Below are 21,451 nucleotides of genomic sequence, written 5' to 3'. Positions count from 1 at the left end.
AAATTTAAGTGACGAGTTAGTGCTGAATGTAGGTGAATGATTTTCATTTAATATTTTTGATCTTATTCCTTTTTTCTTAATGTTTTTGAAGTTGTATTTTATTTTTTTTGTAATCAGTGGCCAGTTAATCTATACCTTTTATTTTACACTCTCTTCAGAAAATTTTTGGTATAGATGAGTTAGGCAAGGGGAACGAATTTAAAGTGGCTTCATTTATTTAATTTCCCCTTATTTTAGCATTCTCTTTCTCTTTTTTAATTTTTCTTTTTTGTTTTGCCCTTATGGTTAGAGAAATAAGACCAGAAGAGACAAAAATAGAAAGGTGGGAGCAACTCTGAGAAACTTGCAATTGAGGATATCATAATAAGTCCTTTCAATTTGTTTCTTCCCATTTGAGTGTCAGGAACTGAATCCTGTTATTTAATTCTGTCTTAATGTCCCTAGGTATGCTGGTGCCTTGAGAGCTTCAGGGGAAATGGCTTCGGCACAGTATATTACTGCAGGTGAGCATCTTAAAAATACATACTTCTCAAGAAAGAGCATAGTATTCACTAAATGTTATTTTTCACTCACAGTTTGTTAGTACCTTTCAATTTACAAAATGTTTTGTAAAATATCACCTCATTAAAGTTGGACTACTTACTGTAAACTACTTGGGACTGATTTTATTTAAATTATAAACCAGCGATGTGTGTCCTTTTTGAGAAACAATATTTGGGTTAAATTATAATTTTGACTTCAGATTCTATTAATAAAATATATTTTGGGGGATATCCAGAAATAGGTTTTGTTATACTTGATGTAATTATTAATAAAAGAGAGTCTTAGTGGGTATTAGTGTAAGTGGGGTATGAGGAATGAGGAGCAATAGAAATTCTTAAAGGATATAAATAACTTACTTTTTCATTACATGAGACCATGTATCCCCTCATCTCATTTTGGGGCATTTTGACAAAATGAGTACCCTCTTAAATCATGGGGCTAGGTTGATAGAGTTTTTATAGGTGTGCTTTGTTTGTTTGTTTGTTTTTTGTGGCAGCTTTATTGAGCTATGCATATACCATGCAGTTCACCCATTTAAAGTATGTAATTCATTGTTTTTTAGTGTATTCATAGAGTTGTGCAATTATCAGCAGAATCAGTTTTAGAGTATTTTGAGCATTCCAGAAAGAAACTCTACCTTGTAGCAGTCAGCTTGTTTTCCTTCATCACTCCCAGCTCCATGCAACTGCTAATCAGCCGTCAGTCTCTAGAGATTTGTCTGTTCCAGACTTTTGGTATAAATGGGATTATACAATTTGTGGTCTTTTTTTGACTGGCTTCTTTTCTCCTAGAATGTTTTCAAGGTTCATCCACATTATAGCATGTAGCAGTACTTCATCCCTTTTTATTGCTGAATAAGATTCTATTGATTGGATGCACCACATTTCATTTATCCTTTCATCACTGAAAAACATTTGGGGGTTTCTGCTCTTTGACTATTACAAGTATTGCTGAACATTCTGTGAACAAGTCTTTGTGTGGACATATGTTGTCATTTCTCTTGGGTAAATCTCTAGGAGTGAATTGCTGGGTTATATAGTAACTATATTTAACCTTTTGAGGAACTGCCAGGCTATTTTCTAAAGCAGGAGCATCATTTTACTTACCTTTCAGCATGTATGAGTGTTGCAGTTTCTCAGTATACTTGATATCTCAATAATGTGGATGTTTTTTGTCCTTGATTATAGCCATTCTAGGCATCTGAAGTAGTATCTTACTGTGGTCAACTATTGATTTTTAGTACTATAAACAGTGAGTTTCTTTGTGTCATTTGGAGTCAGAGATTTCCTCTAACCTTTTTTCCTAAAAGGAGATTTATTTTTTTGAAGTGAAGTTTTTAATAAGAAAATATCATTTATATCTAGTTCATTTGATTGCTTATGTATCTAAGAGTAATTCAGAATTTTCAACAACTTTTCCAGTGTCTTATAGAAGTCTTGTAGTATTGATGGGATAGTTATTTTTTGCTTCTTGACCTTTTTAACTTTATTTTTTTTAACATTTTTTAAAATTGATTTTTAGGAAGGGAGAGGGAGAATGCATAGATTGTTCCACTGATCTGTGCATTCATTTGTTGCTTCTTGTATGTGCCCTGACCAGAGATTGAACCTGCAACCTTGGCGTATTGGGAGGGTGCTCTAAACAACTGAGCCAGGGCTTAACTTTTTTGTTTTGAACTACATTTAAATTCACAGAAAAATTCCAATAATTCACCAATTACAAGTTTTTTTGTCATGTCGGGTTCATCGTTCTCTGTAATGCATATTCTTTTTTTCTGAACCATTTGAGAGTAAGTTGCACACGTCATGTCTTTTATTTCTGAATACTTCAGTACGTATTTCCTAAGGATTAGGACATTCATAACCATAGAATGAGTTTTAAAATCTGGGGATTTAACACTGATAATAGTACTCTAAAATACAGACATTATTTATTTGTTTGTTTATTTTTCATTCTTACCTGAGGACAGACTATTTACATTTTGACAATTGAGCCAAAATTGCCTACTTTAGAGTTGTTTTAAGGCGACGACACCTGGCAGAGAGAGGGTTCGGGCTCAGAATTGTGCACGGCTAGTGATTTTGTTGTGAAGTCTGGGGAGTTCCTTCAGTTTGAACAACACGTGTATTTCTTATTAGGAATCTAACAATTACAAAAGGAATAGATGTATACAAAACAGTTATTAAGCATTTTTTTATAGTAATTGAGATTTAATTTATAATAACATGTGTTAAATATGCCACTGTTTTACTAAGGTACTGTTTGCTTTGTTTTTAAGCCCTTAGAGATTTGTTTGATTCCATGGATAAAACTTCTTCTAGTATTCCACCTATTATTCTGCTGCAGTTTTTGCACATGGCTTTTCCACAGTTTGCAGAGAAGGGCGAACAAGGACAGTATCTTCAACAGGTAATCAGGGCAAGGCTCTTGGTTTCATTTTGTAAACGTAACACTTAGGTTCTCTACACTTACCATACTTATTAGAGTTTATTTGGAAATACAAATATCAGTCCTCTCTAGTTCAAACCACTGTTATACATTGCCTAGAGTAGTGCAATAGTCTGTTAACTGATCATCTTGTTTGCTGGTGTTTCTTTGCAGTGTTTCTCTGTATAGCTCCCAAACCCCTTTTAAAATGTAAATAAGATGATGTTGGTTCCTGTTCAATACTTCCTAATGATTTTCTGTCCCTAAATAATTTAAGTCCTAGCCTCTGGCTACTTTTTTGAATTTATCCTGTGCCACTGTCCTTTTTGCTCACCTCTCTCCAGGTACTGGCTTCCTTGCTATTTTTTAAATTCTCCAAAAATCCTCTTTCTGCAGGACCTTTGCTTTTTTTTTGTAAATTTTGAGATTACATTTATTATAGCTGGGGACAGTGAAACAAGGAAGGGTTCAGGATAGAAGAAGCAACAGGAGAGCCTGCCTGGACGGGGCTGCTTTGTCTGTCTAGAGACGTAGGAAAGAAGTGAGCCATGGCGGGGCTGCTGGCAGACCACTGGAAAGGCAGTGAAGAAAGAGCCCTGGCAACAGGTTCAGGGGGTTAGCCCAGGATGAGCTGCCACTGCCTGTTGCTCCCCTGGCTGCAAGTCTCATGGGGACCCTTAGAGTTTAGGAGGAAGAAAATTCACATGAAAAGAAGACGAGTGGGCATGCCCCAAGGAGGGCAGCCAGGGTCTTTGCTCTTGTTCCTTCGGCTCTCAGTACATGACTTTCACTTTCCTCTTTACCTTCAGGTCTCATGGCTCAGATGTTGAGGCATCAGACAGGTTCTCCTTGATTATTCTATTGAAGTAGCACACTTTTCCACCTCCCAATCACTCTGCTCCCATATTGCCTTCTTTACCCCTTTACTAGAGGTACCCCTTTACCTCTTTACTTGAATTTATGTTATATTTTGTTTATCTAGGTTTCCCATTAGGACCTGTTTTGTTTACTGCTATGTATTCCTAGTGTCCAGAACAGTGTTTAGCATAATCAGGAGCTCAGTAAACATCTCTTTATTTTAATTAAATTTATTGGGGTGACATTGGTTAATAAAATTATATAGATTTTAAGTATACAGTTCTACCATAAAAACATCTCTTGAATGAATGAAAAGAACTGTTTTGGAATTCCTTTGTTGTTTTGAAGATCATAAAAGATCAACATTGGCTTAATATTTTTGAAGAAAAAAATCAGCTTTCTTCTCCTTCCCTAAGGACACTAATTATTTTGGAAGGGTTCTGTAGACCAAACACTGTCATAGCCAGGATTATTTACTGTGTTGCTTTTAAAATTACAGGATGCTAATGAATGTTGGATACAAATGATGCGAGTCTTGCAACAGAAATTGGAAGCCATAGAGGATGATTCTGTTAAAGAGGTAATGGGAATATATTTGTGATTATTGATTTTCATTACACTTTGATTCATCCCCACCCCAAAGGCTTGAAATAAATTCATCTTAATAGATAGGTATGTACTTGCATACTTTAGATGTTCAATCTGTAGTTGGAATTTGAAGGCTTGCATTTGACACTTAAATTAATGTATTTTTATTAAACTTAATTGATATTACTGAGCATCTGTAGTTTTTCATAATGTTTTTTGGACTGCAGAAGGATTTTACAGAAAGGGATTACATTTTAAAAAGCTTAAATATGTTTCACTAAACTGGATTGTGTGGGAGGAAATATAATTACATAATGTAAAATAGGCATTTCTGTTTTAATCTTTGTAGACAGATTCTTCATCTGCATCAGCATTGACACCTTCTAAAAAGAAAAGTTTAATTGACCAGTTCTTTGGAGTTGAGTTTGAAACGACGTATCCTTATGAGCCAAGATATGTATAAACTACTCATAACTTATTAGAAGTGAATGAAGTAAATTGATATAAATAATGTTAACTGATGGGAATGGTGGGTGGGATATGAAGAAAAATTCTTCAGAGGTTTTTATGTCTAACCAATATCATGGGAATTAGAAATTTGGAAAAATATACCCATGGAGTGATCTTGAAGTTTAGGTAACTCTATACTTTAAGGATATTCAACATTGTTTCCTAAGAACATCTTTTTTAAAAAATCTATTTTATCGATTATGCTATTACAGTTGTCCCATTCCTCCCTGCCCCCTTTATTCCCTTCTGCCCTGCATCCCACCTTCCACCCTTATTCCCCTGCTTGGTTCATGTCCATAGGTGGTACATAGTTCTTTGGCTTCTCCATTGCTTCCTATGCTGTTCTTAACCTCCCTCTGTCTATTTTGTACCTACCATCTATTCTTCTTATTCCCTGTACCTTTTCCCCCATTCTTCTCCTTCCCCCTCCCCACTGATAACCTCCATATGATCCCCATTTCTGTGATTCTGTTCCTATTCTAGTTGTTTGCCTAGTTTGTTTTTTTTTAGGTTCAGTTGTTGATAGTTGTGAGTTTATTGTCATTTTTACTGTTCATAATTTTTGATCTTCCTCTTTTTCTTAGATAAGCCCCTTTAACATTTCATATAATAAGGGCTTGGTGATGATGAAGTCCTTTAATTTTACCTTATCTAGGAAGCACTTTATCTGCCCTTCTATTCTAAATGAAAGCTTTGCTGGATAGAGTAATCTTGGATGTAGGTCCTTGCCTTTCATGACTTTGAATACTTCTTTCTAGCCCCTTCTTACCAGCATGGTTTTTTTGAGAAATCAGCTCATAGTTTCATGGGAACTCCTTTGTAGGTAACTGTCTCCTTTTCTCTTGCTGCTTTTAAGATTCTCTCCTTGTCTTTAATATTGGGTAATGTAATTATGATGTGCCTTGGTATATTCCTCCTTGCGTCCAACTTCTCTGGGATTTTCTGAGCTTCCTGGACTTCCTGGAAGTCTATATCCTTTGCCAGATTGGGGAAATTTTCCTTCATGATTCAGATGTGGGAATGTTTAAAGTTGTCTTGGAGGTTCCTAAGCCTCTCCTCACTTTTTTGAATTCTTGTTTCTTCATTCTGTTCTGGTTGAATGTTTATTTCTTCCTTCTCCAAATAATTGATTTGGGTCCTGGTTTTCTTCCCTTCACTGTTTATCCCCTGTACATTTTCCTTTATTTCATTTTGTATAGCCTTTACTTTTTCCTCTATTTTGTGACCGTAGTGAACTATTTCTGTGAGCATCCTGATTACCAGTGTTGTGTTTTGAACTGTGTACCTGATAGATTGGCTGTCTCTTCATCTCTTAGTTCTATTTTTGGAGCTTTGATCTGTTCTTCCATTTGAGCTGTATTTTTTGTCTCATTCTCCTGTTATGTAGTAAGGGGTGGAGCCTTAGATATTCACCAGGGTGGGGAAACCCACTTTGCTGTGTTGTAGTGCAGTATTTGGGGAAGGGACTAAGAGGTAACAGTGAAGGGCCATTTGCTCAGCTCTTGGGAACTTTCAGTCACTTCCCCAGCTACCCACAAGCAAATTGGGCCCTTCAGGTGCTGATTCCCAGGTGGGTGAGTTTGTGTACCTTCTAGAACCCTATGGGTCTCTTCAATGAACTCTTCATAAGGCTGGGAGTTTCTCTTCCCACCGAAACTCTCACAGGTTTTTACAGCCAAAGGTTTTGAGGCTTTATTTTTCTGTGCTGGAACCCTGGGTTGTGTGGAGCCCTGGGTTGTATGGTCTGTCTCACTCCCCAGTTGTTTGTCCCCATTATCTGGTTACCCACACACAAGTGTGGGACCACCCTGCCTGCCAGCCGCTGCCTTGCTGGGTGTCCTGTCTGCCTCAGCTGCCTGACTCCGCCCCTCCTTCCAGTCTGAATGAATGTGTCAAAACTCCTTGGTTGTTGGACTTCCATACAGTTCAATTTTCTGGCAGTTCTAGTTACCTTTTGTCTTTAAATTTGTTGTTGTCCTTCTTTTGGTTGTGCAAGGAAGCAAAATGTATCTATGTACACCTCCATCTTGGCCAGAAGTCCCCTAAGAACATCTTTTGTGGAGTCCACTTCATTAATTTTCCTCAGAAGGATTAATTTTTATCCCCTGGCTGGTGTAGCTCAGTGGATTAAGCGCAGGCTGCGAACCAAAGTGTCACAGGTTCAATTCCCAGTCAGGGCACATACCTGGGTTGCAGGCCATGGCCCCCAGCAACTGCACATTGATGTTTCTCTCTCTCTCTTTCTCTCTCCCTTCCCTCTCTAAAAAATAAATAAATAAAATCTTAAAAAAAAGAATTTTTAATTGTATGAAATAAAGTACCTCAGTTAAATAAACGAGATGGAAACAATTTATAAAACATGAATTTAGGAAAGTATTATTTTCTAGGTGATGGATAGAAACTTACAAAAGATTTCTCTTTATATATCTTTGTGTTAAGACCATTTTAAGAAAATATAAATTTGTTTAATGTTTATGCTTTTCATACATTTATTGCTCATTGTTGTTGGTAAGTGAATGGGCATTTTTAAATATGTTGAAATAAATCTCTATTGGAAGACCAAAATGTTTTTTAATACTGAGGAATGATACCGTTAACTTTAACAGCATTATGATAGTTTATTCAAGATTATATAATAAATTGAATGTCTGTTAGCATATTCCTTATCTTATTTCGCAAAGCATGAAATGTACAGAATCTGAAGAAGAAGAAGTCACTAAAGGAAAGGAAAGTCAGCTTCAGCTTAGCTGTTTTATCAATCAAGAAGTCAAGTATCTTTTTACAGGACTTAAATTGGTAAGAACAATTAGAGTCAGTCCTTTTTATTTGTGGACTCTGTATTTGCAAATGCACCCACTTGCTAAAATTCATTTGTAGCTCATCATCAATACTTGTGGTGTTTTCATGGCCATTTGAAGACATGCCTAGTGTGGCAAAAATTTATTTTATTTTTATCCTTACCTGAGGATATGTTTTTTGAGTTTTAGAGAGAAAGGAAGTTTGGTGGGGGAGAGAAAGAAAGAAACATGGATGTGAGAGAACCACTGATCGGTTGCCTCCCACGATTGAACGTGAAACCTAGGCATGTGCCCTGACTGGGAGTTGAGTTCGCAGCCTTCTGGTATGTGGGATAATGCTCAAATAGCTGAGCCACCTGGCCAAGGCTAGTGTGGCAGAAGTTTTGAGTCAGCTGGCACACATTATTTCACCTGAGGTTCAGGTCCAGTTAGGTGATGCTCTTTCTTGTTTCAGCGCTCTCACTATAAACAAGTGTCCTTCTTGTAGTCATTTGATAGTCTCACATTTTTGCAGTTTTGTGCTTGTTGATTTTGCTGTTTAAAATGGCCTTCAGGCATAGTGCTGAAGTGCTATCTGATGTTTTAAGTGCAAGAGAGCTGTGACATACCTTAAGGAGAAAATTAAGTTTCTTAGATAAGTTTCATTCAGGGGTGTTTCAGTGTAGCTGCATGTAAGTACCCTGTTAACAAGTAACAGTGTACGTGAAGTAAGGTGTCATTATAGAGAAACACCCATAAAATAAGGTTGTGTATTGATTGGTTGACAAAAATGAGGCCAGAAGCGTTCAGGGGGACTCTGAGGGTATAATAGTGGGGATATGTTAATAATTCTGAGGTATAAACTGGGATTGTGAAGATCAGGCCATATAGTCATTCCACCTGCCATTGCACTAGTATTGCAGCTGAGGCTCTAGAACTTAGTGACTTAATTTGGTTTATGGCAGAGCCAGATCTAGCACTTGCTGCTTTCATTATTCAGTTAGTACTCTTTGCCCAGTGACATACTAAAGAAGGCACTGTAGTGAGCAGATTGATAAAATATAATGGATTTGCTTGCCAACTTACTAATTTGATGTGATTTGGGGAATATGCACATCCTTTTAAAGGATAGGCAGTGAACTGGGGCAGGAATTAGATTGATATACAAAATTTGTTGTCAGGAGTAGAAAGGCAGACATTTATGAAGATATATATATAATGGCCAACACTAGATTAACAGAGGGTTTTTTTGTTATGACTTTTCTCAAATTTAATGATAACTGATTGGTTCTGCAAGGCTTTTATACATCAAGTGTAAAGAACTAGGATTTCCTGCATTCTCTTAATTTTTCTGTAACATGAATATTCTAATAAACCATGAGTATGGAATACCATAAAAGGCTATCTTATGTTATATAATAAGCAGTATAGACTCTCAGAATCTGAGTCACATTTGGGTCATAATTAAAAAACTTTAAACATTATTTATGCTTATATTCCAGTGAGTTCACACCAGAGTAAATTTTTTGATGCTGTCTGATGTCCTTTAAGAACTGAATCATAGTCCTGACCTGTGTGGCTCAGTTGGTTGGACTTTGTTCCACAGAGCAAAAGGTCGCCAATTTGATTCCCAGTCAAGGCATATTTCTAGGTTGTGGGTTTGGTTCCAGGTCAGGGTGCGTACGAGAGGCAACTGATTGATATTTCTCACATCACTGTTTTTGTCCATCTTTCTCCTTCCCTTCCCCCTCTCTGAAAATATATAGAATATTAAAAAAAAAAAAAAGAACTGAACCATATCTAAAGATAAAAGTGTTCCAACATTGTCTTCATATAGATTATTTCTCAATGGTATATAAACCCATTGATGTATGAGGTCTGCCCAGAAAGTATCCAGCCATGTACTATGAAAAATAGAGACATTTATTGAAGAATATATAAGATACAAGAAACATTGTACATAGGACAATGATGCCTCAGTCCCCTTTAAAGTAGGCACCTTGGAACCTCACACAGTTCTCCCAGAGTTATTTCCACTGTTCAAAACACTCTGCAAAATTCTTTATTGGAATTGCACCCAACTTCCCAGTTGTATTTTCCTGAGTCTCATCAATGGTCTGAAATTTTTTCCCTACAAAGGTGATTTTAGTTTTGGGAAAAAACAGAAGTTGCAGGGCACCAAATCTGGGCTGTAGAGGGGCTGAGTCAACTGGGTGATTTGATACTTCACCAAAACACTCTGCACGAGATGTGATGCATGAGTGGGTATGTTGTGATGAAGCTGCCAGTCACCAGTTGCCCATAGCTGTAGCAATTTTCGTCATATGCAGCTCTCATCCTACATTGAGGTAGCACTCCTTATTAACTGTTTGGTCTGGAGGGGCATACTAGTGATGGACAACACCTTCCCAATTAAAAAACACAGTTAACATGGTCTAGGTCTTGCTGTGACTTTGCTGGGCCTTCCTTGGCCGTGGAGAACCAGGCGACTGCCATTGGGATGACTAGACCTTGGTTTCTGGATCATAGCTATAGACCCACACTATTCATCCCTAGTTATGACCTCCTTGAGGAAACCTGGTTCATTGGTAGGTGGTTTGAATCAAGTCATTAGCAACTGCAGCACGGTGTTCCTTCTGCTCTGGTAGCAGAAGCCATGGAGTGAATTTTGCTACGACATGTTTCATGCCAGATTCTGTGTCAAAATCTTGGACACAGTAGTTTTTGGAATCCCCAGATCAGCTTCTAGTTCTCAAACTGTCTGTTGCTGATCTTTGTTAATTGCAGGCTCTAAAAGGTTCAACATTCCTAGGTGTTCTGCTTATTGCAGGCCTTCAGAACCTGGATAACTTTCAAAAGAATCTCGACCATCTTTGAAGCGTTTGTGCCACACTTTTATTTGTGCTACGCTCATTGCATCGTCCTGGAAAGCCTTCTGAATCATCTGGATAGTTTCTGTGGAGGAATGTTCAAGCTTAATGTAAAATTTGATGCAGATTCCTTTCTCCACTCAGTCATTTTGAATAATGCACCAGCCACACAGCACACATACTCACTCAATGGTGTCTACCACCCCCACTGACTAGTACAGTGAACTCATCATTGTTCACACATGTGCATTCCAGTCCACTCTCCTTGGCTGCCAGGTTACACTGGCGTCATGTAAACTGTTCTTGTTATATTAACAGTGGTTGGACTTTCTCTGGACAGGCCTTATACACTGTCTGTGAAGTAGTGCTAATTTTTAAAAGAATTAAAGGTGTGATTTTATATTGTTGAAAAAAATTTTAGAAACTAATGTCCGGTCTTCCGTTACGTTGTTTTTTAGCGACTTCAGGAAGAAATCACCAAGCAGTCTCCAACATTGCAAAGAAATGCTTTGTACATCAAATCAGTAAGTTGTGCATTGCTTTTGAAATTGAATTCCATTTCATTAAAAGTTTTTCAGTTAATTAATGTTGCTCAGTCTTTGTTTTAACCAAATCAAGGAATGGAAAACTTGTGTGCTTTCATATAATACAATTTCTTGGTATTGTCTCTTTTCAGTCCAAGATAAGCCGACTGCCTGCTTACTTGACTATTCAGATGGTTCGATTTTTTTATAAAGAGAAAGAATCTGTGAATGCTAAAGTTCTTAAGGTTAGTAATGAACTTTTCATTTTTTTAACTTATGATTTAGAGAGCAAGAAACATTGATTTGTTGTTCCACTTATGTATGCCTTCATTGGTTGATTCTTGCATGGGCCCTGACCAGGGATCGAACCTGCAACCTTGTTGTATAGGAACTGTGCTCTAACCAACTGAATTACCCAGTCAAGGCAGTAATGAACTTCTTAGTGTAATAAAAAATTACTCTTTGAAGACAATCCCTTACAGTAGGTTTTTTTATTCTTTCTTTAAATTTTTTTTTTTTAAGATTTTATTTATTTTTAGAGAGGGAAGGGGGGAGAGAGGGAGGGAGGGAGAGAGAGAGGGAGAGAAAGAAAGAGAGAGAGAGAGACATCAATGTGAGGTTGCTGGGGGCCGTGGCCTGCAACCCAGGCATGTGCCCTGACTGGGAATCAAACTTGCAACATTTTGGTTCGCAGCCCGCGCTCAATCCACTGAGCTACGCCAGCCGGGGCTGTGGTTTTTTTTTTTTTTTTTTTTAATTCTTTTAGGGATAGCTAAATTTTCTTTGAAATACTGTAAATAGGAAAGTTATTAACATTAGACTTGTGGTTGTTAACCAAGATGGGTATTGGAATTATCTATTGTTCTTTTTATTTTAAATTTATGTACATGCCTGACTTCTCCAGATTCTGATTAAGTTGGGCCTGAGGTTACATTTTTGAAGAGATTTCCAGATAATTCTCATGGATGTCCTCTAGTCCCCAGAAACATTGCCCTAGATCACATCTGTCCTGCACTCTGTTCTAGGCAGTTTTTTTCTTCCTGGTGAAAGAAGTGTTAAATTATTGGCACCCAAAGAACACTTAAGCTATAGTCTGTTGATGTAGGAGCCAGCCTTACAATGTAGCTGTTTTATTGATCTGTAGCTCTGCTTCATATCCACTGTCCCTGATCCTTGGGAGAGGTATGTATAGTTCTAGCCTATTGAGCTGAAATTCATAGTTTGTTTTCAGATATACTTAGTGGTATATTTGAAGGTTAATTGTAGTTGAAGTGTCTACTAGTGTTAACTTCATATATTAATGTTCGTTATTGAACTCTATCACTATTGTTTCTATGTAAAGCTGTATTTCAAATTACAGTAAAAAAATGACCCGATTTGTAAGTTCATGTCATTGCTGGTTTTAGGTCTCCATTATTTTCACAGCAACTGGTCTAATATTTCTAAAATGTGTCTTTTTCATATAAACTTTGGTAACTCTTCTGTGGTCAATTTCATGGGTTAAAATGTTGAATGGAAAAGTTAAAAATTTTTCTTAAAGTTAGGACCAGATTGAAAATGAGCACTGTGATATTTTCAACTGCATAGATTTCTAAGTGATTTACAAATTTCATTTTCAACTTTAGGTGAATTATGAAAACATTACTTTAAAAAGTGTGATAAAGCCCTGGCTGGCCTGGCTCAGAGGATTGAGTGCTGGCCTGCAAAGTGAAAGGTTTCTGGTTACATTCCCAGTCAGGGCGAATGCCTGGGAGTGGGTGTGCAAGAGGCAACTGATTGATATATCTCTTTTACATCTGTTTCTCTCCCCTTCTTTCTCCCTCCCTTCCCCCCTCTTTAAATAAATAAAATCTTTTAAAAAATTAATAAAAATGTGTGATATTTTAAGTAACTACCTTTGTAAGTCTGTTTACACATTATTTTTTTTTGACTTGTATATAGGATGTTAAATTTCCTCTTATGTTGGATGTGTACGAACTGTGTACACCAGAACTTCAAGAGAAAATGATCTCTTTTCGATCAAAATTCAAGGATCTGGAAGATAAAAAAGTGAATCAGCAGACAAAGACAGTAGGTTCTTAATTTCTGTTTTTTTAATCCTAACATTTTAATCTTTAATCTTCATCATTTACTTTGCATTGTTAATTTACTGTAAAAAAAAATGGATGGCCTATATTTTATTTAGCTCATATACAAATTCAACATATTGGTGCAAGCCTTCAAAGTTTTAGGTGTATTTTAGCATAAGAAAATGAACTCTAGTTATGGCAAGGGTCCTTTATAGTAGAATAAGTTTAATATATTCTTTTTTCTTATAATTTGCCCCTTAGATTCCTTTTCTGTTTATCTCCTCAAAGCATTACACATAAAATCTTGCCTAGTGATATCGGTGTATTTTATTATTTTCCCTGGAAGGCATGAAGTTGCTCCATTTTTTATATGGAAGTGGTGGTACAGAATACTGATTCATTTATGTTCACCGCAGCTGCTAAGTTGTATTTTTTCGTAAGTCCTGCTGGTATGCCTGTAACTCCTACACTTACAACTGTATCAACTTTATATTTAACAGATTGTATTTTGGTTCAGATAAAGTACAACTAAATTATTATATGTTGATTTTTTTTTCAAATGAAAAAGACATTTCCAGGTAACAGAGATCTTCATTTGTGATACTCTAATACATCAAACTTTAAATTCTTCTGTGGATTACTATTTGTGTGTAAAGCAGTTTTTTTAAACTTAAACTTTATTTTGAGATAATTGTAGAATCATAATTATAAGAAGTAAATCACATGCAGTTATAAGAAATAACACAAAGAGATACCTTTAACTGTACCTTTAACTCAAGTTTCTGCTGTGGTAACATCTTGCAAAATTACAGTACATTATCACAACCAGGATATTTGAAAGGTTTTCTTAGGCTCCACTGAGGAATAATGCCAATCAGCCACAAAGTTAGGCAGTATAGGGCTTTATTGGGGTTTGCGCACCCAGATGCGGTTCCTGGGTCTGCACGGTGGGGCCAAAGAAGTTGCCCCAAGCAGGGAATACGGCGGGGTTTTATTTTGGTTGGCTCTCTTCGGGGGAGCTGGGGAGTGGTCCCCTTTGAACAAAGCGGCAACATGATTGGTGGTTCTCCTCACACCCTGGTTTGACGTCAGCCGTCTTTTCTGGGTTGTAGTTCAGCCGCCATTTTGTCCTACCCTGCCCATCCTGACAATATTAACATTGATGCAGTCCAGATACAGTGCGTTTCTATCACCACACAGATTTTGCTGCCCCTTTATAGCCAAATGCGCATTCCTTTTGGCCCTGCCCTCTCCTTAATTCCTAGCAACCACTAACCTGTTCTCCAATTCTATAATTTTGTTATTTCAAGAAAGTTATATAAATGGAATCATACATTATGTAACCTTAGGGATTAACCTTTCTCAGTGTAATTCTCTGGAGATTAATCTAGGTTGTTTCATGTAGCAATAGTTCCTTCTTTTTTATTGCTGAATAGTATTTCATGTGGACATAGATATACCAGTTTGCTTAACCATTCACCCATTGAAAGGCAGCTGAATTGTTTCTAGTTTGTCTGTTATGAATAACTCTGCTATAGCACTGATGTACCGGTTTTACTATAAACCTAAATTTTCATTTAAGTGGAATAAATACCCAGGAATGTAATTTCTAGATTGCATGGTAGTTGTATTTTTATTTTTTTAAGAAACTGTCAAATGTTTTCCACAGTGGCTGTACCAATCTAGGTTTTTATCAGCAGTATATGAGTAATCCCCCTTTTCTGCATTGAATTTGGTGGTGTCGCTTCTTTATTTTAGCTATTTGAATTGGTTTGTGGTGATATTTTGTTGTGGTTTTACTTTGCATTTTCTGAATGGCTAATGATGTTGAACATGTCTTCATATATTTATCTGTATATCCTCTCTGGTGAAATGTCTCTTCATGTCTTCTACACATTTTCAAATTGTGCTGTGGTTTTACTCTTGAATTTTGAGAGTTCTTTCCATTTTACATACTGGTCCTTTGTCGTACATATGGTTGCCAAATATTTTCTCCTAGCCTATAATTTTGCCTTTTCATCCTCTTAACAGTGTATTTTGCAGAGGGAAAATTTTTAATTTTGATGTAATTAAATGTTTTTTTCTCTGGTTGCCCTTGCTTTTGGTGTTATGTCTAAAAAACCATTGCCTAGTCAAAGGCCATGAAGAATTATGTGTATTTTGTAAAATTTTTATAGCTTTAGTTTTTCCATTTAGGTCTTTGATCCATTCTGGGTTAATTTTTGTATGTGGAATGAGGTACAGGTCCAGATTCATACTATTACATGTAAATGTCCAATTGTCCCAGCATTGTTTGTTGAAAAGTCTATTCTTTTGACCACTGAATGGTCTTGAAACCCTTGTAGTGAGTCAGTTGGTCATAGATGTATATTTCTGGATTCTTAGTTTTATTTCATGGGTTTCTATGTCCTTTTGCTAGTACCACAGTCTTCATTAGTGTAATTTTGTAATGAGGACTGTAGCAAAGTATGAGCCTTCTAACTGTTCTTTTCAAAATTGTTTTGGCTTTTCTGAAGCCCTTGTATTTCCATATTTATTTTAGGATCAGATTGTCCATTTTTTCAAAAACAATTGAAATTTTGATAGGGATTGCATTCAATCTAGATCATTTTGGGGAGTCGTGCTGTTCTATTTAATTTTTTAAGATTTTTAATGTATATTTTAGGGGGCGGGGAGGAAGGAAAAAGAGAGGGAGAAAACATCGATCAGTTGTTTCTCACATGCCCCCAACTGGGAAACTGGTTTGCAACCCAGGGAGGTGACCTGAGTGGGAATACAACCTGTGACCTTTTAGTCTGCAGGACACCTACTGAGCTACTCCAGTCGGGGTGGGGAGTTTTGCAATCCATGAATTTGATTTAGGTCTTTAAGTTTTTCAACAATGTTTTGTAGATTTTAGTGTACAAGTCTTGTACTTTGGTTAAATTTATTCCTAAGTATATTTTTTCTTGATGCTTTTGTCAATGGCATTGCTTTCTTAATTTTATTTTGGGTTATTCATTGTTGATCTTGTATTTTCTACTTTGCTGAACTGTTTACTAGCTGTTTCTTGTTTTCCTTTTTGGAAAGAGATTGGGTAGAATTGGTGTTAATTGTCTTTAAATGTTTGGTAGAACCATACATATTCTTCAAATGTATGGTGAAACAGTGTGGGCCTAGAGGTTTCTTTTTCAGGAGTTTTTAAAGTACAGATTCAACTTTCCTTATAGTTATGGGCTGCTTAAATAATCTTTTTTATAGTTTGTGTTTTTATGGACTTGATATATTTAATCTAACCTATCGATTTTATGTATGGGGTGGTCTCTAGAATTCATTTTATTGTTATTTTGATGTCTGCAGGTTGTGTAGTGCTCTCTCTCCCGTTTCGTTCCTGATATTGGGAATTTGTGTCATTTTATTTTCTTTGTTTTGCTAGAGGATTGTCAGTTTTATTGATCTTTCAAAGAACTCTTTGTTTTATTGATTTTTCTCTTATTTTTTTTCTGTGTGTAATTTTATTAATTTCTACCTTATTCCTTTCTTCTGCTTCCTTTGGGTAGGTTCTTAAGGTAAAGGAACTTAGTTTTTATTTCAAACTTTTCTCTTTTCTAACATATGTATGTATTGAGAGCTATAAATTTCTCTCAGCAATGCTTTTAATGTGTCCTACAAATTTCATTATACTGTACTTTTATTTTCATTCTGTTCCTTGTATTTTGTCCTTGTATTTCCCTTTGATCTTGAATTTTTTTAAAGTATCTTGCTTAGTTTCCAAGTATTAAGAAATTTTTCTGTTATGTTTATGTTTTCTAGTTTGGTACCACTGTAGTGAGAGAACATACTCGTGTTATTTAAATTTTTAAAAATTTGTTGAGGTTTCCATTAGATGCCTCAGGGTATGATCCGTCTTGGTGTATATTCCATGGGTGCTTGAAAAGAATGCATATTTTTGGTGTTGAATGTTCTGTAGATAATGACTGGATCCAGCTGGTTGATGGTGGTATTGCATTTTCCTGGAAGCTTGCTGTTTTTCTGTGTAGTTCTATCAGTTACTGAGGGAGGAGTAGTGAAAATCTTCAGGTAAAATTGTGGATTTGTATGTTTCTGTATTCTGTTCTATCAGCTTTTGCTTTACATGTTTTGTAGCTGTTACTTGGTGCATACACATTTAGGATTGCTTTGTCTTCCTGGTTGAAGAAGCTTTTTATTAAAATGGAATATTCCTCTCTGTCCCTGGTAGTTTCCTTTGCTCTGAAGTCTAATTTATCTGATATTAATATCACCACTGCTGCTTGCTTTTTGTTAATGATTACATGATATACCTTTTGCTATCATTTTAAATTTTCCAGTTATATTTGAAGAGAGTTTCTTACAAATAGTATCTATTTGGATCATGTTTTTTAATCCACTCTGTTAACCTCTTTTTATTGGTATATTTAGATCATTTACACTTAATGTAATTATTGATTTGTTAGTGTTCAAATCTATTTATTGTCTATTTTCATTTTTGCCTTCTTGTAGGTTGCTTGAACATTTTTATAGAATTCTAGTTTGATTTGTGTATGTAATGTATTTCTTTGTATAGCTCTTTTTGTGGTTGCTGTAGTTATTACATTATACATTATATACAGTTGACCCTTGAACAGTGTGGGGATTAGGGGTGTTGACCACCCACATAGTCAGAAATGCACGTGTAACTTAAGTTGGTTCTCTGCACACAGATTCCCAACCACCAGCTGACAGTGAGCAATGCTAGTTTGAACTGTGTGGGTCAGTTGGAAAACAAAATGTGTATAAGTGGACTCACACAGTTCAAACCCATTATTGTTGTATAAATAGGGTCATCTGTGTATAAAAAGGAATAGTTAACTTAATTGTATTTTTTTGTTATAGGATTCTTGTCCAGCTATCTTTAAACTGCTTGTATTGTCTTCATTACCTTTATAGTTTTTCAGAACTTTGTGCCCATATGCCTAGACAGGTTGTTTAATTTTTTTGTTGTTGCATATGGAAGTGGGTTGATGCAGCGAGTTCCCCCGAAGATCTTTGTCTAAAGTAGTAAATCATGCCTCTTTTAATATAGGTAAATATTTGCTGAATTAAATACTTCTGTTTATTTGAGCTAAAGGGGCAGGTGGCCATGGCTTAATAGATTTAGTTGCTGTAATTTAACGTCTGTATTTTGAGGCAGCTTAAAATTTTTTTTATTTATGTGGTTTGATAATGCCATATTTTGGTAAAATAAAATGACAGAATTGGGTTTCCCCTTCCAGCTCTAGAGCACTGTTTATCTGTACTACTTCTCACTGGTACGCGAGAGCATCTGTGGTTTACCTTGGTCCTCTAACCAGAGGGCCTGTTGTTACTGTACATATAAGATTGTGTGTTGTTCAAGTGTACAACCCAAATTTGTTAACTGTAGTTATATCATTTTAGTCATTTGTCAGGCAGACCATATTTTGTCTTTTTTTTTTTTGCCTCAGTGCTTTGGATTGTAGACAGTATTTGTGAAAATGAATACAGTATCCACTGCTTTCTGAAAGTTTGCTTTATGTTCCTTCGCTTCTGTGAAAAACCTGTTTTAGCTAACTGAAAGAAATCTGAAGAGGAATTTTCCTTACACGAAAAAATCCATTACCATTCTAATGTAGATCTTTTGTTTTTTGTAAAAGTGAAATGGCGTAATGTGAACTTCTGAAAGCAAGGGGATCCTCTTCAGTTTATTTATGCCAGTTTGGCTTATGAAGGTTTTCATAGGAACTCTCTACTTGCACATACTGGGGAAACAGGTACTCACTGAGAATGTAAAGTTTATTTTTGATATCATGATTTAAATTACTTTTTTCTCCCTCAGAGTGACACAAAGAATAGTCCCCAGAAAGAAGTTAAGTATGAACCTTTCTCTTTTGCTGATGGTAAGTGAATTCTCCATTTCAGTCAAGGTATTGTGTGTGTGTGTTTTAAGGTAAAATTACTGTCTTGCCACATCTTTCTTTTAGATTTTATGCTTTTAAAAAGGTTTCCTGGAGTAATTTATCTCTATGTGACATACAATAAAAAATCAATCTTATAGCATAGTTTTTTATGAATGATACTATATTTCTTAAAACATCTTTCTTGAAGCCTTAACTTTGATTGGACAGTTGTGTCTTACTGGATTCTAATAATAGACCAATGTGCTTCTCTAGGCTTAACTTCAGAATTGTTTTTGTTACCTGGCTGTAGAAAGCACATGTCTGTTTATTTGCCTAATATTAATGGATGTATATCTTTCTGTAGACATTGGCTCCAATAATTGTGGATACTATGATTTACAAGCAGTGCTGACACATCAGGGAAGGTCTAGCTCTTCAGGTCATTATGTATCATGGGTGAAAAGGAAACAAGGTAAAGATTCTATTATTTTGTCAGTTGTTACATACATTTCAACAGGTTGTTTAATGTAAATTCTTTAGCACAGTGGTTCTTATACTTTTTAGTCTCAGAACCCCTTTACATTCTTAATTATTGAAGACCTTTCCAAAGAGCTTTTATTTACAAGGATTAATTTACTAGAAATTAAAACAGACAAGTAAATTTATTTAAAAATGACATAACATTTTAAAATAAAAATAAAAATAACTATTTTCCAATACAAAAACATTAGCAAGAAATGGTATTGGTTTACATTTTTGTAAATCTTCTTGTCTGGCTTAATAGGAGATGGAGACTCCTGATTGTTTCTGTATTCTGTCTCTTTATCACACATCATGTAGCTTCTGGAAAATTCTAAAGCATACTTGAGAGAATGGGGGGAAAGGCATTTAATGCTTTAGTGGTGTTATGAAAACAGTTGTAACCTTCATAGAACTCCTGAAATGGTCTTGAACCTGAGTACTCCTGGGTCGTGTTTTGAGAACTACTGATATGGTAGACAGAATATTGCTGTACATAAAATTAGTACCTTTTTTGAAGTGGAACTCTGGAAAAATTGTATACGATTTTAATTTCATTTTTATCTCTTGTTCTTTAGATGAATGGATTAAGTTTGATGATGATAAGGTCAGCATCGTAACACCAGAAGATATTTTGCGGCTTTCTGGTGGTGGAGACTGGCATATAGCTTATGTTTTACTCTATGGGCCTCGCAGAGTTGAAATAATGGAAGAGGAAAGTGAACAGTAATCTTCATTTCAACTATTTATGCTTAGGTGTGAAATAAATGTTATTTGTTGATCATTTTTATAATTCAGAACTTTAGAGGAAGATATGTAAGTGGTTTTATTTCCCCTCATGTGAAACAGAGAGGGTAGAAGAGACCACTCTGTATCAACCTATAAAATTACAGAAAAAATTGCCTTTGGAATGTGCTGCCCTGAATAAAGGTGGCAGGAAGACATTTTTAAAAGTTTATTTCTTCCATTAATTTTTAAAAATTCTGAGTTGAAATGGCTTTCAATCATTACCTTCTGTGATAATTCTCCCTACCTTTTTTAGTTCAAGATTCAGCAATGAGATGTTTATTGCACACCTATTACTCTGTTATTTGTTGTTGTTCTTGCATGGTTCAAACCACAGGTAATTCAGTAGCTGTCCATCCTTTGCCTTATCTAACAAATTTTGCTAGGAAGATGGAAAAGAAGTATTGTTCTCATTGTATCTCAGTGCTGCTGTCCATATCCCATGGAAACATGGGTCCAATCAAGTATTTGTCCAGCCTGATTGTTGCTGGCTGTTCATGACTTTAAAAATAAATTGTGATCAATAGTACATTTGATTATACATTTATTACTGTGTCTCTGATGTACTATGGTTTGTATGTTTAACTTTGCAATGGTTTTGTAGTAATCAACCTTAAAAAATGTTGACAGGCTCTCGTTGCTTATTTTTAGAAAATGGGGATATTTAATAAAAAAAAAAGGGATTAACAGTTTTTTACCTCAAGTCTTTTTGTCTGTTGAGTTGGCTGAAGTTCTGATGTTAATCCTGGTTAGTTTCTCTGCTGTTAAACATCCATTTAAAAACGTGATCTTTTGCCTTGCTAGCATTCTGTTGTTTAAAAATACAAAGTTTAAGAGCAGTGGAGTTCTTTGAATGCAGAGTGCAGCAATGTTATCAGTCAGATCTGTTCCTTGGCTCAGTTTATTTTTATACTCCTGTCAATTCTCAAAATCTTCACGTGTGTTTCACTAATATCAATTTTTAAAGTGGAGGTAGAAATATCAGAGTATGCAGTATTTCAGTATGGTAGGTTTATTTTAATTAGTTCCTCGTCTTTTCTGAGGAACCTTGATTGTTAGATATGATAGATTACCTCATTGGTCTCT

The 21,451-nt window shown here is 35.8% G+C and overlaps 1 protein-coding gene across 1 annotated transcript in view; it reads left to right on the top strand.

Moving 5' to 3' along the window:
- USP14 (ubiquitin specific peptidase 14) overlaps positions 1–20,990 on the top strand; it is a 54,925-nt gene extending 33,935 nt beyond the window's left edge. Inside the window, exons 6-16 of the mRNA XM_045850217.1 lie at positions 445–503; positions 2,822–2,952; positions 4,328–4,408; positions 4,766–4,851; positions 7,608–7,722; positions 11,032–11,097; positions 11,250–11,342; positions 13,039–13,167; positions 19,000–19,060; positions 19,425–19,532; positions 20,158–20,990. Coding sequence (XP_045706173.1) covers positions 445–503; positions 2,822–2,952; positions 4,328–4,408; positions 4,766–4,851; positions 7,608–7,722; positions 11,032–11,097; positions 11,250–11,342; positions 13,039–13,167; positions 19,000–19,060; positions 19,425–19,532; positions 20,158–20,309 — 1,081 coding nt within the window. The 3' untranslated portion in view covers positions 20,310–20,990. The remainder of the gene's footprint in view (positions 1–444; positions 504–2,821; positions 2,953–4,327; positions 4,409–4,765; positions 4,852–7,607; positions 7,723–11,031; positions 11,098–11,249; positions 11,343–13,038; positions 13,168–18,999; positions 19,061–19,424; positions 19,533–20,157) is intronic.
- The last annotated feature ends 461 nt before the right edge of the window (positions 20,991–21,451 follow it).

Source organism: Phyllostomus hastatus, unplaced genomic scaffold (assembly GCF_019186645.2).
Source record: "Phyllostomus hastatus isolate PE091 unplaced genomic scaffold, TTU_PhHast_1.1 phas_contig_80, whole genome shotgun sequence".
NCBI lineage: Eukaryota > Metazoa > Chordata > Mammalia > Chiroptera > Phyllostomidae > Phyllostomus > Phyllostomus hastatus.
Note: the sequence above shows the minus strand (reverse complement) of the source record. Positions and strands in the feature narration are given on the sequence as shown.